At 39.0% G+C, this 12,901-nt stretch overlaps 1 protein-coding gene across 2 annotated transcripts in view; it reads left to right on the forward strand.

Annotated features, from left to right (window-relative positions):
- The window catches only part of GRL (transcription activator), a 380,056-nt gene that overhangs the window by 116,436 nt on the left and 250,719 nt on the right, over positions 1 to 12,901 (forward strand). For both annotated transcript variants that reach the window (XM_089373054.1, XM_089373053.1), the window contains one exon: positions 2,913 to 2,997. In XM_089373054.1, coding sequence (XP_089229180.1) covers positions 2,913 to 2,997 — 85 coding nt within the window. The remainder of the gene's footprint in view (positions 1 to 2,912; positions 2,998 to 12,901) is intronic.

Genomic DNA, 12,901 nt, shown 5'->3' on the forward strand with positions numbered 1-12,901 from the left:
AAATAGAGGCACAAAGGGTACTCTTGGATATGGTGAAAGATCATTTGATCCTTCACTTATTTGAGAAGTAGATATCCAAGGAGATGTTCGAAGCCTTGGTAGGATTATACCAGAGCAAGACCATAAACAGGAAGATGATATTGAAAGATATGCTCGGGACTATGCAAATGACCAAGTTTGATTTAGTGATGAGTTATTTGATGAGGCTTGCATAGATTAATGATCAACTTGCAGAGTGGGAGAAAAGGTGGAAGACTCGGAACTAGTAAATTGGGTGTTGAATGGGTTCTTAGAGGTGTGGGATCTGTTTATTAGAGGAGTTTGTGCCCGAGATAAACTACCCACATTTGATAGGCTAAGGGATGATTGCATACAAGAGGAAATCAGGTTACAACCAAAAGGGCAAGATCAACAAGCAGGAAGATGACGAGAACGTGGATCTTATGGAAAAGGGCAAAGGAAAGAGTTTGAGTTGGAGTGAGGAGTTATGTCATTTTCCCATTTTTATTCTTCTTCATAGTACAACCAAGGTGGATTTCGAGGGCAGGGGATGGCCAGGTCCGTGGAGCAAGTTATGTCATCAAGGGTTCCGATGGAGTTTTGAGGAGTTTCTATGAGGTCCAACGACATTCGCTTGGTATACTCCATCATCAACACAATTTTCCTTTCGTTCCGGCACATTCTGACCACTTTAAGAAAACTGAGTTATTAGTGGGCTTGACTCAATTAATTACGCTTAAGGTGGCATTCGGGGAGGAATACGTGGCATAACACCTTAGTGTAATAGCTTGTTGGAACCGGAACGAGAAGATCTACATGATGGGATGTTTAGATGAGAGTTTCAGTGACCCAGGGAGACATGATGGCCAATTTACCATTTTCCCACATTAAAAAGAATATTTTAATTGAAATAAAAGAGGGAAAAATGTCCCATGATTAAAATATTAATAAAATAGAAGGTTCTAGAGGAGTCCATCAAATCTATAAAAGAGGAGGAGGAGACCATTGGAGGACATCTTGGAGTTGATATTGTTTTTTGTATGTGAGGTTGAGAACGTGGTTCTCTACTCCATTGGTAGCCCCAGGACGAAAACCCTCGGGTGATTTTCTTGAGAGTGGACGAAAACCCACCTCATCTCCTTGGTGGATTCAGCCAGAATTCACAGGTGCAATGATTGATTTCAGTTCAGGTTTGGGAGGGCCGGCTTCAACATCAGAGAAGATCAGTTTTGGAGACCAGATTGTCTATCTCAGCTATTTCTGCTATATCATCATGTACACTCTTTCAGTGATTTATTATAATACAAGCTGAGATTATTTCTGCTCATTGTGTTATTGAATTGCATGCACTCTACTTGTTATATTTTACATGGCAATCTTCTGTTAATTGAATAGTAATTTTATGGTGAAATTTTTGGTTGAGATAAATTTCTGCATAATTAGCAAATTATCCCATTTGGGACATTACAAGTTAGCGTCACAGATGGTCCTGACTAAGTTCAATTGTTTCTCATGTCATAAGACAAGACACTATGCTTCACAGTGTATAGAGAGGAAGAAAGGAGGAAAAGGAAAACTTTTCCTCCTTACTGTTATCTTAACTATTCATTCCTTGCTAATTGTGAGTTTCCAATGATGCTAGATGTTGCACAAGGTCTCTCAATATCTTAAATTTATTCAATATTTTTCCGAGTAAAGAGACATGAAAAGATGAAAATAATACAAGGGAGAATACAATTTCATGTGCAATTCTAAAAGCAAGAATGATGTAATCCCTTGCTATTACTATGGTAAGTTTTTATAGACGCTTATTTCTTGAAAACTCATGAGGGGAACATACACCAACAGTAAAAGTCATGCATACCTATTACAGGGAATGTCATGGTTAAGGAAATGACCCAGCTCTCCATGTCTTTCTCATATCTCTATATAGCAACCAATTGAGGGTTGGAAAATTGGATGGTCATAACCATTAACATATCAATCCCCTTTTATCATAAGAATTTTCAATGGATAAATAACTTTACTGCTAATGCATAGAAGTAATACATTTCCATAAAGGCCAAATCTTCATCTCCCAATAGTGGCCCAAATAATAAGATGGAGCAAGTATTACATTAATGTGCAATATTGTTTAACCTGTGGAAGAACAATAGAGATGAACAGTTATGAGTTCCATGGAGCTATGTCACTTATGGAGACCAGCTTGCAACACAAATATTTAGGATTTATTGTTTGCATAAATTATCGTCCTCACCTACTTCTGCACCTTGTCTATGTCATCAGCAGTTTCAGAGTTTGTGTTGCTTGCTTGAATTTTATGATAAACTATGGGTGGTAAAATTTGGAGTCTGATAGATTGTAGAATCTAGTATCCACTTAATAATGAATATGTCAAATTATAGTTCGAGGAGATAGATTCTTTTGATGGATTGCAGTTATAAACTGTTTACTGTTTATGGATTTCATAACTTTATACTATTTCTTTTACATAGGAAGGGGTTTCTGTTTGAAAGATCCTAATCATCTTTTATTATCTGTTCCCAGGCAATGAAACTGCAGCTTACTTTTATGATTGTTTTGGCTTGAAGTGTTTTTCTCTCTGAATACTTCACTGAAATTCTTAGCTCAGAGGATACTGTTTGTTTCTTAAAATCTAGGATTTGTATTGTTGGATGCATGTATGACTGTTACAGAGTAGCATGTTGTATTCCTTCCTACCGTTGGAATTCTTGCATGTAATTAGTTTTTGAAAGTCTATAAATGTTTCCCTCTTTGAAAATGTTTGGTTACCTTCTTCCTTGAAAACAAATTCCATATTCTGTATATGATAATATTCACAGTATAGTGTTAATAGAGCGGATTATCTCATTCCTAATAGGACTAATACTCCAGTTATGGTGATTTTGCAGCCTGGTACAGTTCATTGATTCTTATGATCCACCACTGAAAGGGTTGCATGAGGATCTAAATTTTGTGAGTCCTCGCATTGGAGAGGTAATATATGGACTATCTGAATGTAAAAACTTTCACAAGTTTTAATGTTTCCTTTTAGCATCATTGTATATTTATGAAAGTAGCATATATTATTCAGTATATGTAGCTTGTTTCTAGGTATCTATGTGTGTACAAGTTCAAATTACTTGGGAAAACTTCTGCTTGCCTGACTAACGCTGCAGTGTATTTTCAGCCACCTGCTGGCAGCCCTGTCTCAATTTGTATTCTTCTGATTAATGTGTACCGTGACTTCCAAGCTGTTTTTGTGTTAAATATTATTGCAAAAATATACTCAGTTCCAGTGTTACCAATATCCTTTGAGTTTGAATCAACTCTCTCTTTGGCCTTGGGAGTCATTCTCCAAGTTGAGCTTAGTGAGTTTGCCGAGGCCATCAAGCCACTCGGAGACAACTTACATGCTGCTAGTTTTTAGTTCTGTTGCTTTCTAAAGCATCAGGGAGTTGTGTTGAATTTTTGTAGCTATGGTCAGTCTTCATAGTTGATATTTTAAGCCCTCCAAATATATGTAAGACATGTTCTTCATTGCGGCTTCAAAAGAGGCAATTCTGCATTTTTGCCTCCAAATGCAAGGTTGGCTTCAAGCTGGCCCCAGTGAAGGGTCACACCATTTCGGCCTCCCAGGATCACTATATATATGCCATTTGACTTCCAACTCTTGGCCAATTCGTATCATCAGACATAACAAATTATCTTCTGCGAAGGAGACAAGGAAAAAGAAGGCCGGATTTGACTAGAAGAAGACTGAGCTCTCTCTCTCTCCATTTGAACACAAATGTGTGTTAGAGGGGTCGAGATTTTTCTGGGCATCCTCACTGGGAACAGTCCGAGTTTTTCTGTGGAAGGAGCAGGTTTGAATTTCGGTTTGTTTGACTGGCCTTAACTGAATCTTCAAGCAGCATCTTATCTCATTCTGTGGACAGTTGACGAAGTATGACTTGGGAATATTGTTGGTCAATTTGGTCTTGTTTTGACTAGAAGGATTAGATGTATTTCTTGATGAATTGAATAATTTCTCTAAGAAAAAGGTTGTTGGGTTTTGGCCCCAAGTGGGTTTTCCCAGGGTAAAATTCTTGTGTTTCTTTTTTAGCTATCTATTTATGATCCTACCGACATTTTGTTTCTACTGTTGAGATCTTTTGTGTAATTTCTTTATGATGAACGTGAATGCAAGAATAATTAAAATACGAAATCATAAAAAGTAATTATCAGATTAGAAGATCCTTTTAAAATTAACATGGGATCAGAGCTTGGGTGAAAGAGCAGCCTTAAAAGAAGCTAAAATATTTAAAATTATTCTCTAGGGCTTGTTTTGTCACTAGCCCTAGAAACCCTAGTACTATTCTGGTTGAAAAAGGGACAAAAAATATTCTAGAAGAAGCCTAGATCTGTCTTGTTGCTTGTGTCCTACCTATGTGTCCTATGGTCCATCTGTTTTGTATCTGAACTAAAGAAGAAAAGGCTCAAAACCCTAGTTTAAACTCAGATGGGCCGAATGACCTTAGAATGGCTGAAGCATGCTTGCATTTGTGGAGAGGGTTGAAGCCCTTAATTTATAGGCCCAAAAGCCTCAATCTGTTTCAGTAGGCCAAGAATGCCTCAGAGCTTGTTACAAAGGGCTGAGGAGGCCTCATAACCTATTATAGTAGGCCAAAAAAGCTCAAGAAGGCCGAGGAGCCTCAGAACTAGGCCATAGGCCTAATAGAATATAAAAAGGAGCCCTAGTTCGAACATCAAAAGGTTGAGGAGTCTCAGGAAGTAGCTAGAAGAAATTTGGATTATTTCTGTCTAAGGTAAAGCCAACAAAAATTGTCTTTTGTGCACGAGACTATACATAGGACAAGGGATTGAACTGATGCTTTAGTATCAATGTCAAGTTTGAAGTGTTTCATGTAACTAATGCTTAGTTCTCTTTGAAGATTTGTTCTGGTTACTAGGATTGACATCAACAAGGCATATTGTTTAATCCATAGTTTGAAAGACTCTGTTGCATGAGCACATTAGAATGATGGGATATGATGAGTATGAGGCCCGGGAATATTGACCTGTAAAGAGACCAACAAAGCTATAAGAAGTCTACTTGATGCTTGGAATGTAAAGTATGTATCATCATTCAATTTAATCACAATGATTTTATTTAGGATCAAAGGTTTTATTTTGGCAACACTCTTGTAGACTTCATCTAGAGGGAATGATCACTTAATAGCTCTATCAATAAATAGGCTTGGTTGAAATGCCTGTATCAAGGGTGTTTCATGAAAAACTAAACAACACTGTGATCGTAAGACTCTGTCAAAGGTCTGGTCTGTTGTAGCTAAGAAGGGATCCTTGGAGAAATCATTAAGGACAATTATGATGGATATGGATGTTGAAAGAGTTGCCTCAAAATCTAATAGGCCTTGGAGAGGGAAACCCTACAAGACAAAGAGCTAGACTAAGTATTAACAATGGGACAATGGCCCACTATCACCACAACCAAGGTCCCTTGCTTTTTACGGACTTTCACCAATGGGAGGAGTCTCGGTATGATTATGATCACCTATAATAGATATTCTAGGGTTGAAGGTACAAGGTGATGGAGCTAGAGCTCATTCGAATGAGAGGCTCAATAAGGTACAAGGCTTCAAAGAAGCAAATTACTCTCTAAGAAAAGCCCTAGAAAAGAAGGCACAAGACCTAGGGTTTTTCAATGGTAATAGGTATTCACAAGGTCAAGGCTCGAGAGAAAAGGCTTATTTTGATATACTTCAACAAGTACTAAGCTCATACAACCTTAAAGGAAGTCCTCAAGTTGAGGGAGAATAACCTAGGGTTTCCCTCTTGGAGCAACACCTAGGGCAAGAGATTTCATGGATGAAACTTGAGTGGTGCCTACCAAACTTGGAGCAGAGGTAGCTTAGGCCCTAGGCTTGATGTTTAGGTTCTCAAATTCCCGAAAAATATTCTTCCTAAAATTTCGCCTCAAGCCCTAGATTTTCATCCTAACCTTTAAAGGATCAAATTTTAAGAGGAAAAATTATGGATGAAAAGTAGAGATGACCACCAAGGACTTGGATTAGTGCCTTGTCCTTTGGGCATATGGAGTCTTAGGATGTTCAAGATGAGCTAAATTGTCTCTAAGGAGGCTTAAAAATGATGCCCTAGGTACCACGTTTAAGCATTTACCCACTTCAAAGATAATGGAATTTCATGGAGAGTTCAAGAATTTCCTCCACTAGGAACATTCATTACATGCCATACATTGAATAAAATATGAAATACTCAACTAGAAAGCCTTCCAAAATTATTTTTCAATAATTAAGGCACAATTAACACATTCTAGAAGCAACAATTCCATACATTAGACCAATTGAAGAGAGATTCCATCAACATTAAGCACTTACAAGATGACATGCAATATATCCATCTAAGAGCCAAGCAATAGCTCCAAAGAAGAAATGTGAATTAGCTCCAAATGTCAAAATTCATTCCAAAAGATTCTCTAATAGCCAAAGAAACAAGTGCGAGTTCTTCTCAAGAGATCTAATCCAAGTGCGATGATGATGATCTAATACAAATGAAGTTATGTTGTATTTATATGACTCCTATTGGGTCGAATTATGACTATGAGTCCCCAAACATTATAAAATTGGGCAAGTTACATTCCTTGGCCATAAGCTAACCAAGAGCTTTTACAAAATAAGAGTTATCCATCCAAATGCCAGTCAAAATGATGATGTCATGCTAATGTACGGCTGTTGGAAGGCCACGTTGAGTCATCTTTGTGCCAAAATGTGTGAGAGGGCTCCATAAATATCGAACAAGGGGATGACCTTAGTCTCCATGTAAATCACCATGTGGGGCCCCAATTTGTGTTTGGGGCACATAAACTCGTCTCATGGGTCTCCTGATGATAGAATACCCTGTAATGCCCCAATACTGAGAGCTTTGATGATGGTGCTTGCGCTCACATGTCACAAAGGGTGAGACAAACCTCCTATGGGCCTTGGATCAACTATCACACCACGTGGTAATTGCAAAGCCGACTGGGGCATCACTGGTCCAAGTGCATCATCTCGTCAATAATGTTGAGCAATGAGCAGACTGTTAGGGTGCTGAAGGTGCCCATGGTGTGAAATGATGCTCTACACATGATGGGAATCCCATGGTTCTCAATGCTTCACCCAAAGATTTCAAAATGATCCTCTGGTGGGCATGGGCCTGAATTAAGTTGTTGCCCAATCCATGATGAAACCACCTTCCAATTACATATAATGTCCAATGCTGCATCCTCACCTTTAGGTAAAATAATTCATTAGTGCATCTAAGTGAACCAACCCTCTTAATCAAGGGCATATTGAGACTTCATATTGGGATTTTGTTCCAAATTTGTGGATTTAATCTCATAATAGTGTTACCTCCCTAGGTAGGAGTGGCTAATAAACGACCCTATTAGGTGTTTCTAACCTCCAAGGGGAAATACAAGTCCTTGGTACATCCTTCAATTGATAAGTGGCATATGAATGACGATGAAATGGATGGGGTCATAGGGGTCTCGAGGCCAGATGCCATGGGCACAAGGATAATATTGGCGATAATGAGGGATGTCCACATATTGGGTGTATAGATGTAGGAGGGAGAAATCATGGATACATCAGTTACCCTGACCTTTGTTTTTCCACTTCTGTATATTTTCCTTTTGCCTTTTCACTATTTTTCTTTGTATTACTGCTCGGGGCCTCGGGAAATTAGAGCATCTTTTGCATGATGTGAAGCAGTTATTATCCCTTTAAGGTGGGGTAGTTCATTGCCCACTAGGTGTTGGGATGTGCATTGGTTCGTTGATGATGTGGGGGCACTCATGGGGCCCTAGGAACCGGGTTGATGGCCCTGATAAGGGGTAGATCTCATGTTTGGCTCTGCCCACGTGTTATATTAAATGTCTCGACCATCTTTTGAATATTCTTTTCTTTTGTTTCTTGCTTGTGGCCATGATATGCTTTTAACGTTCTTTTAGCTGCATCAACCTTTCGGGCAACATTTCTCGGCCCAACCCATACATGTGGACAAGGGGAAGGGCAATGTCAGTGCCTTGTGGATCCAGAGAAGGAAAATGATGAAATAGGGCTTGTGATGTGCGAAGGGGAGTGGAAAATTTGGAATGGGAAAATGGGACCATGCTACCAAAATCAGGTTTTCCCAAGTAGTGCCTTTCCTAAAGCCATAAGCCAATAGGGGAGATCCCATAGAACTAGGATTGGGGATTAACCCCCCATTTAAGGCGAGGGAAAAAAATCCTTCCTTCTTCTAAGTGACCCAATAATCCATGCTCAAGATGCCCAAGGAAAACAAGCACAAGCACCTGATTACACAATGAGAGACATACCTTTGGGTTGGATTGCCCTCCTTTTAACATATGCTCTCGACAAGTGGGTGAGGGTACATATCACTGATCCAGGGAGTGGAGCTCAAATGGCACAATACATTGGCTACATCGGTGGCTGTCAGGGGCTGCTAGTTGCCGGTTGAAGAGATAACTAGGAAAAAAATTCTCCTATTGAGTCACCCACTTTTGGTGGGTAACATTTGTCTTCAATTGGGACATGAGCTCATTGTAGAGCGCATTATCCATGTACTCGAATGGGGAGGTCATGAGAACATCAACAATCCTTTGGGACCGCAGAGCTGTATCGTGCACATCACAAACAATGTTGGAAGCATGTGTCCTGGGTGTATTTGTATCGCCCGTGTTTTTCATCAAAATAATAAACCATACAGAAAAGTAAACCTATACTAGGATGCACGTTTAATCTAAATGCAATCTAATCTAACATGAGAACATGATATGAGGACAGTAGCTATGCAAAAATGATATGAAATGCATCCTACACTACCATGCATGCCATAATTACGCAAGTGCTAAGTTAGTCATACAACCAATGTAACCGACATATGATTAGATCAATATAAAAACACTTTCCCTTATGAACCATCATGAGGCAGTGCACCCAAATAACACACTTTCCATTGCAAGATTTGCTTGATGAATGGTAAGAGTAGGAGGCGGGAATATATTAGGACCATGTATCAAGGATCATGGATGAGGAGGGAAAAAAGGAATCCAACTCGCACAACCTTTCTTGCAACGAGAGAATGGAGAACTCAACGACCGAGCTGATAAACTTCCAATGAAGATCAGGTTCAGACATATCCTCCTTATAGCATGAAGAAATAGATTGCTCATACATATCCACAATCACATCATTCCTGATTATCGAGGAAGGAACAAGGTGGACTACAATCATCATATCTTGGGAAGAACCACAACCCTCTTTTAGGGCATTGGGAAGGGTCCCCAGTTTCATGGCTCTTAATAGATTCATTAAGAGGGGCATCAGAGTCCTCTTGGCTACAAATGACATCATGATCATTGGATCGAGGATTATCATGTTGAAACATATAAAATAGGCCTTTCTAGTGAGCCATTTCTTGCCATGCAAATTTTCATAAGATTTCAGATATGTGGTTGCTAGGGTGAACTTGAAATGCCTTGAGAGATGCTTGATTAATTTTGAAGTTCAATGAAGAACAACGATTTCATTCTTCCAACGGAGTCGCCAAAAGTGGTATCAATGTTGTTGTATGAGAACAAGACATATGTCTTGTGTCCTCGACAATGGCCCCAAAAATGTTACCACAAAATCTAACAAGCGTTGGAGAGGGAAACCCTACAAGACAAAGAGCTAGACTAAGTGTTGACAATGGGATAATGGCCCACTATCACCACAACCAACCCCTACTCTTTATGGACTTTCACTGATGGGAGGAGTCCCGGTATGATTATGATCACCTATAATAGATATCTAGGGTGGAAGGTACAAGGTGATGGAGCTAGAGCTCATTCGAATGTGAGGCTCAAAAAGGTACAAGGCTTCAAAGAAGAAAATCACTCTTTAAGAAAAGCATTAGAAAAGAAGGCACAAGACCTAGGGTTTTTAGGTTTTTCAATGGTAATAGGTATTCACAAGGTCAAGGCTTTAAGAGAAAAGGGTTCTTATGATATACTTCAACAAGTACTAAGCTCATATAGCCTTCAAGGAAGTCGTTGAGTTGAGGTAGAAGAACCTAGGGTTTCCCTCTTAGAGCAACACTTAGGGCAAGATATCTTATGGATGAAACTCAAGTGGATTCCTACCAAACTTGGAGCATAGGTAGCCTAGACCCTAGGCTTGATGTTTAGGCTCTCGGATTCTCAAAAAATATCCTCCCTAAAATTTCGCTGCAAGCACTAGATTTTCACCCTAGCCTTTAAAGGACCGAATTTTAAGAGGAAAACTTATGGATGAAAAGTAGAGATGACCACCAAGGACTTGGATTAGTGCCTTGTCCTTTGGGTATACAAAGTCTTAGGATGTTCAAGATGTTGAAGAATGTAACTAGTGTCGGTCTTCATAATTGAATTTGAGTCATGTATTTTTCAAAAGAAAGAAAAGAAAATTATTTATAAAAGGAATTTTTTATTGACTTATTAAAGCACGGGTTTCATGCTTGGGTCAATGGTCAATAGGTCAAAGCACCCATTGAGTGCTCTAGGATTTTTGTTGAGTCAAAGTCAAATTTATTATGTAAGAAACCCTTCCTGGGTTCATGGTGTCAAAGAACCCTCCATCCATCAAGTCGGCCTCAAGCTCTTCTAAATTTGTTCCAATTTCATCTTCTACAAGTTGGCTTCTCCTATTATTCATGTCGGCTTAATATATAGGCAAAAACAACTATATATACCCAAGTGAACTTGACCCAATTAAGAAGTTGTCAAGGAAGTTCGGATGGATTAGAGGACAACGAAGTTAAGGATTACAGGACACCAAAGTTAATTATTACAGGACAACGAAGTTAGGTATTACAAGATAGTGAAGTTCAGTATATAACTACAGGCCGAAGCTTTTATGTGACTACAGGACCAAAGTTTTTATGTGACTACAAGACAAAAGTAATATGTAACTACAGGACCAAAATATACTGAGACTACAGGATTGGAATTCTCTATGATTACAGAACTGAAATTCCATATGAAGGAAGCTGAAAATATATGAGTACAAAGAAGGATGAGCATCTTGATGAACTACTTGTTGTTGTCTGAGGAAGAAATGAACTAGAAAATGTGCTATTTTTGAACAAGGCTGACTTGATGGATGGAAGGTGCTCTTGGTCTAGGTAATAAGGGTCTTGGCCATATCAACTTGATTTGAATTTTCTATTGGAAGAGTTTGACTGAGTTTTCCCTTCCCTAGGGGTTTTTCCCTGGCTGTGCGCCTATCCTTGGTGTCTTTATGATCTTCTTGCTTGGCATTTGTCTTGATGATGAAAAGGAACATCATAATAATAGTAATAAAGAAGTAAAATAATCACAAGAACTTGTCAAGGTATAAGGGAAATCTTGTTAAGAATACTCAATTGTATGTTGCCCTAGATTTTCGAACACAAGATGAGCTAAATCGTCTCTAAAGAGGCTTAAAAGTGATTCCTAGGTACCACGTTTAAGCATTTACCTACTTCAAAGATAATGGAATTTCATGGAGAGTTTGAGAATTTCCTCCACTAGGAACATTCATTACATGCCATACACTGAATAACATATGCAATACTCAACTATAAAGCCTTCCAAAATTAATTTTCAATAATTAGAGCACAGTTAGCACATTCTAGAAGCAACAATTCCATACATTAGACAAATTGAAGAGAAAAATTCCATCAACACTAAGCATTTACAAGATGACATGCAATATATCCATCCAAGATCCAAGAAATAGCTCCAAAGAACAAATGCGAATTAGCTCCAAATGTCAAAATGCATTCTAAAAGATTCTTCAATAGCCAAAGAAACAAGTGTGAGTTCTTCTCAAGGGATCTAATCTAAGTGTGATGATGATGATCCAATACAAATGAAGTTATGTTCTATTTATATGAGTCTTACTAGGTCGAATTATGCCTATGAGCCCCCAAACATTATAAAATTGGGCAGGATAGATCCCTTGGTCACAAGCCGACCTATTAGCTTTTACATAATATGAATTAGCCATCCAAATGCTAGCCAAAATGATGACGTCATGCCGATGTAGGGCCATTGGAAGACCACGTTGAGTCCTCTTTGTGCCAAAATGTGTGAGAGGGCTCCATAAATCTCGAACAAGGGGATGGCCCCTTAGTCTCCATGTGAATCGTCATGCGTGGCCCCAATTTGTGTATGGGGCAAAAAAACTGGTCTCATGGGTCTCTTGATGAAAGAATAATCTGTAATGCTCCAATACTGGGTCTCTTCTCTTGCACAAAATACTAGTGCGAATACAACGATCTCTAAACAACTTTTAACATGACTGAATATGCTGTGAAGCAGTCCTAACTAGGGCACAAATTGTTGTCCAAGATCCTCTTGGATAAAACTTCCTTTCTCATCCACTTCGACTCTTTTCTCGTCTTGGTTCTACCTCACACTGGCCCTCTTCCACATGCCACATCATCCTTTTCTTCTTTCCTATAACTCATACTCTTGTACACAAGTCATAGCCTCTCTAATCTTCAAATGAAAACTATAGAGATATGCCATAGACGTGTGGCCTTATCACAAGGTTAAGGTGTGCTTTCTAAAGGTCTCAACCCTTCCCTTCAGCACACAATCCAACACACATATAATAGACTTTAGGGCAAAGATTTAAGGATTGTAGCTTCACGGAAATAGCCCTACCTAGGGATTGACCTTTACACAAAAAGGGACCTCCTCTCCATGCACAAATCTGACCTTTCTTGAGGCATGAAAACACAGAGAAAATCGTCCTCTTCTTGAAGCATAAACTTGGCCTTCAACAAACCCTTCATGCTCCTCTACTTGTCCTCCTAAAGGTTTGCGGCT

The sequence above is a fragment of the Pinus tabuliformis genome, chromosome 8 (assembly GCF_031772625.1).
Source record: "Pinus tabuliformis cultivar Carrire ecotype Pingquan chromosome 8, CPIR1, whole genome shotgun sequence".
NCBI classification, from domain to species: domain Eukaryota; kingdom Viridiplantae; phylum Streptophyta; class Pinopsida; order Pinales; family Pinaceae; genus Pinus; species Pinus tabuliformis.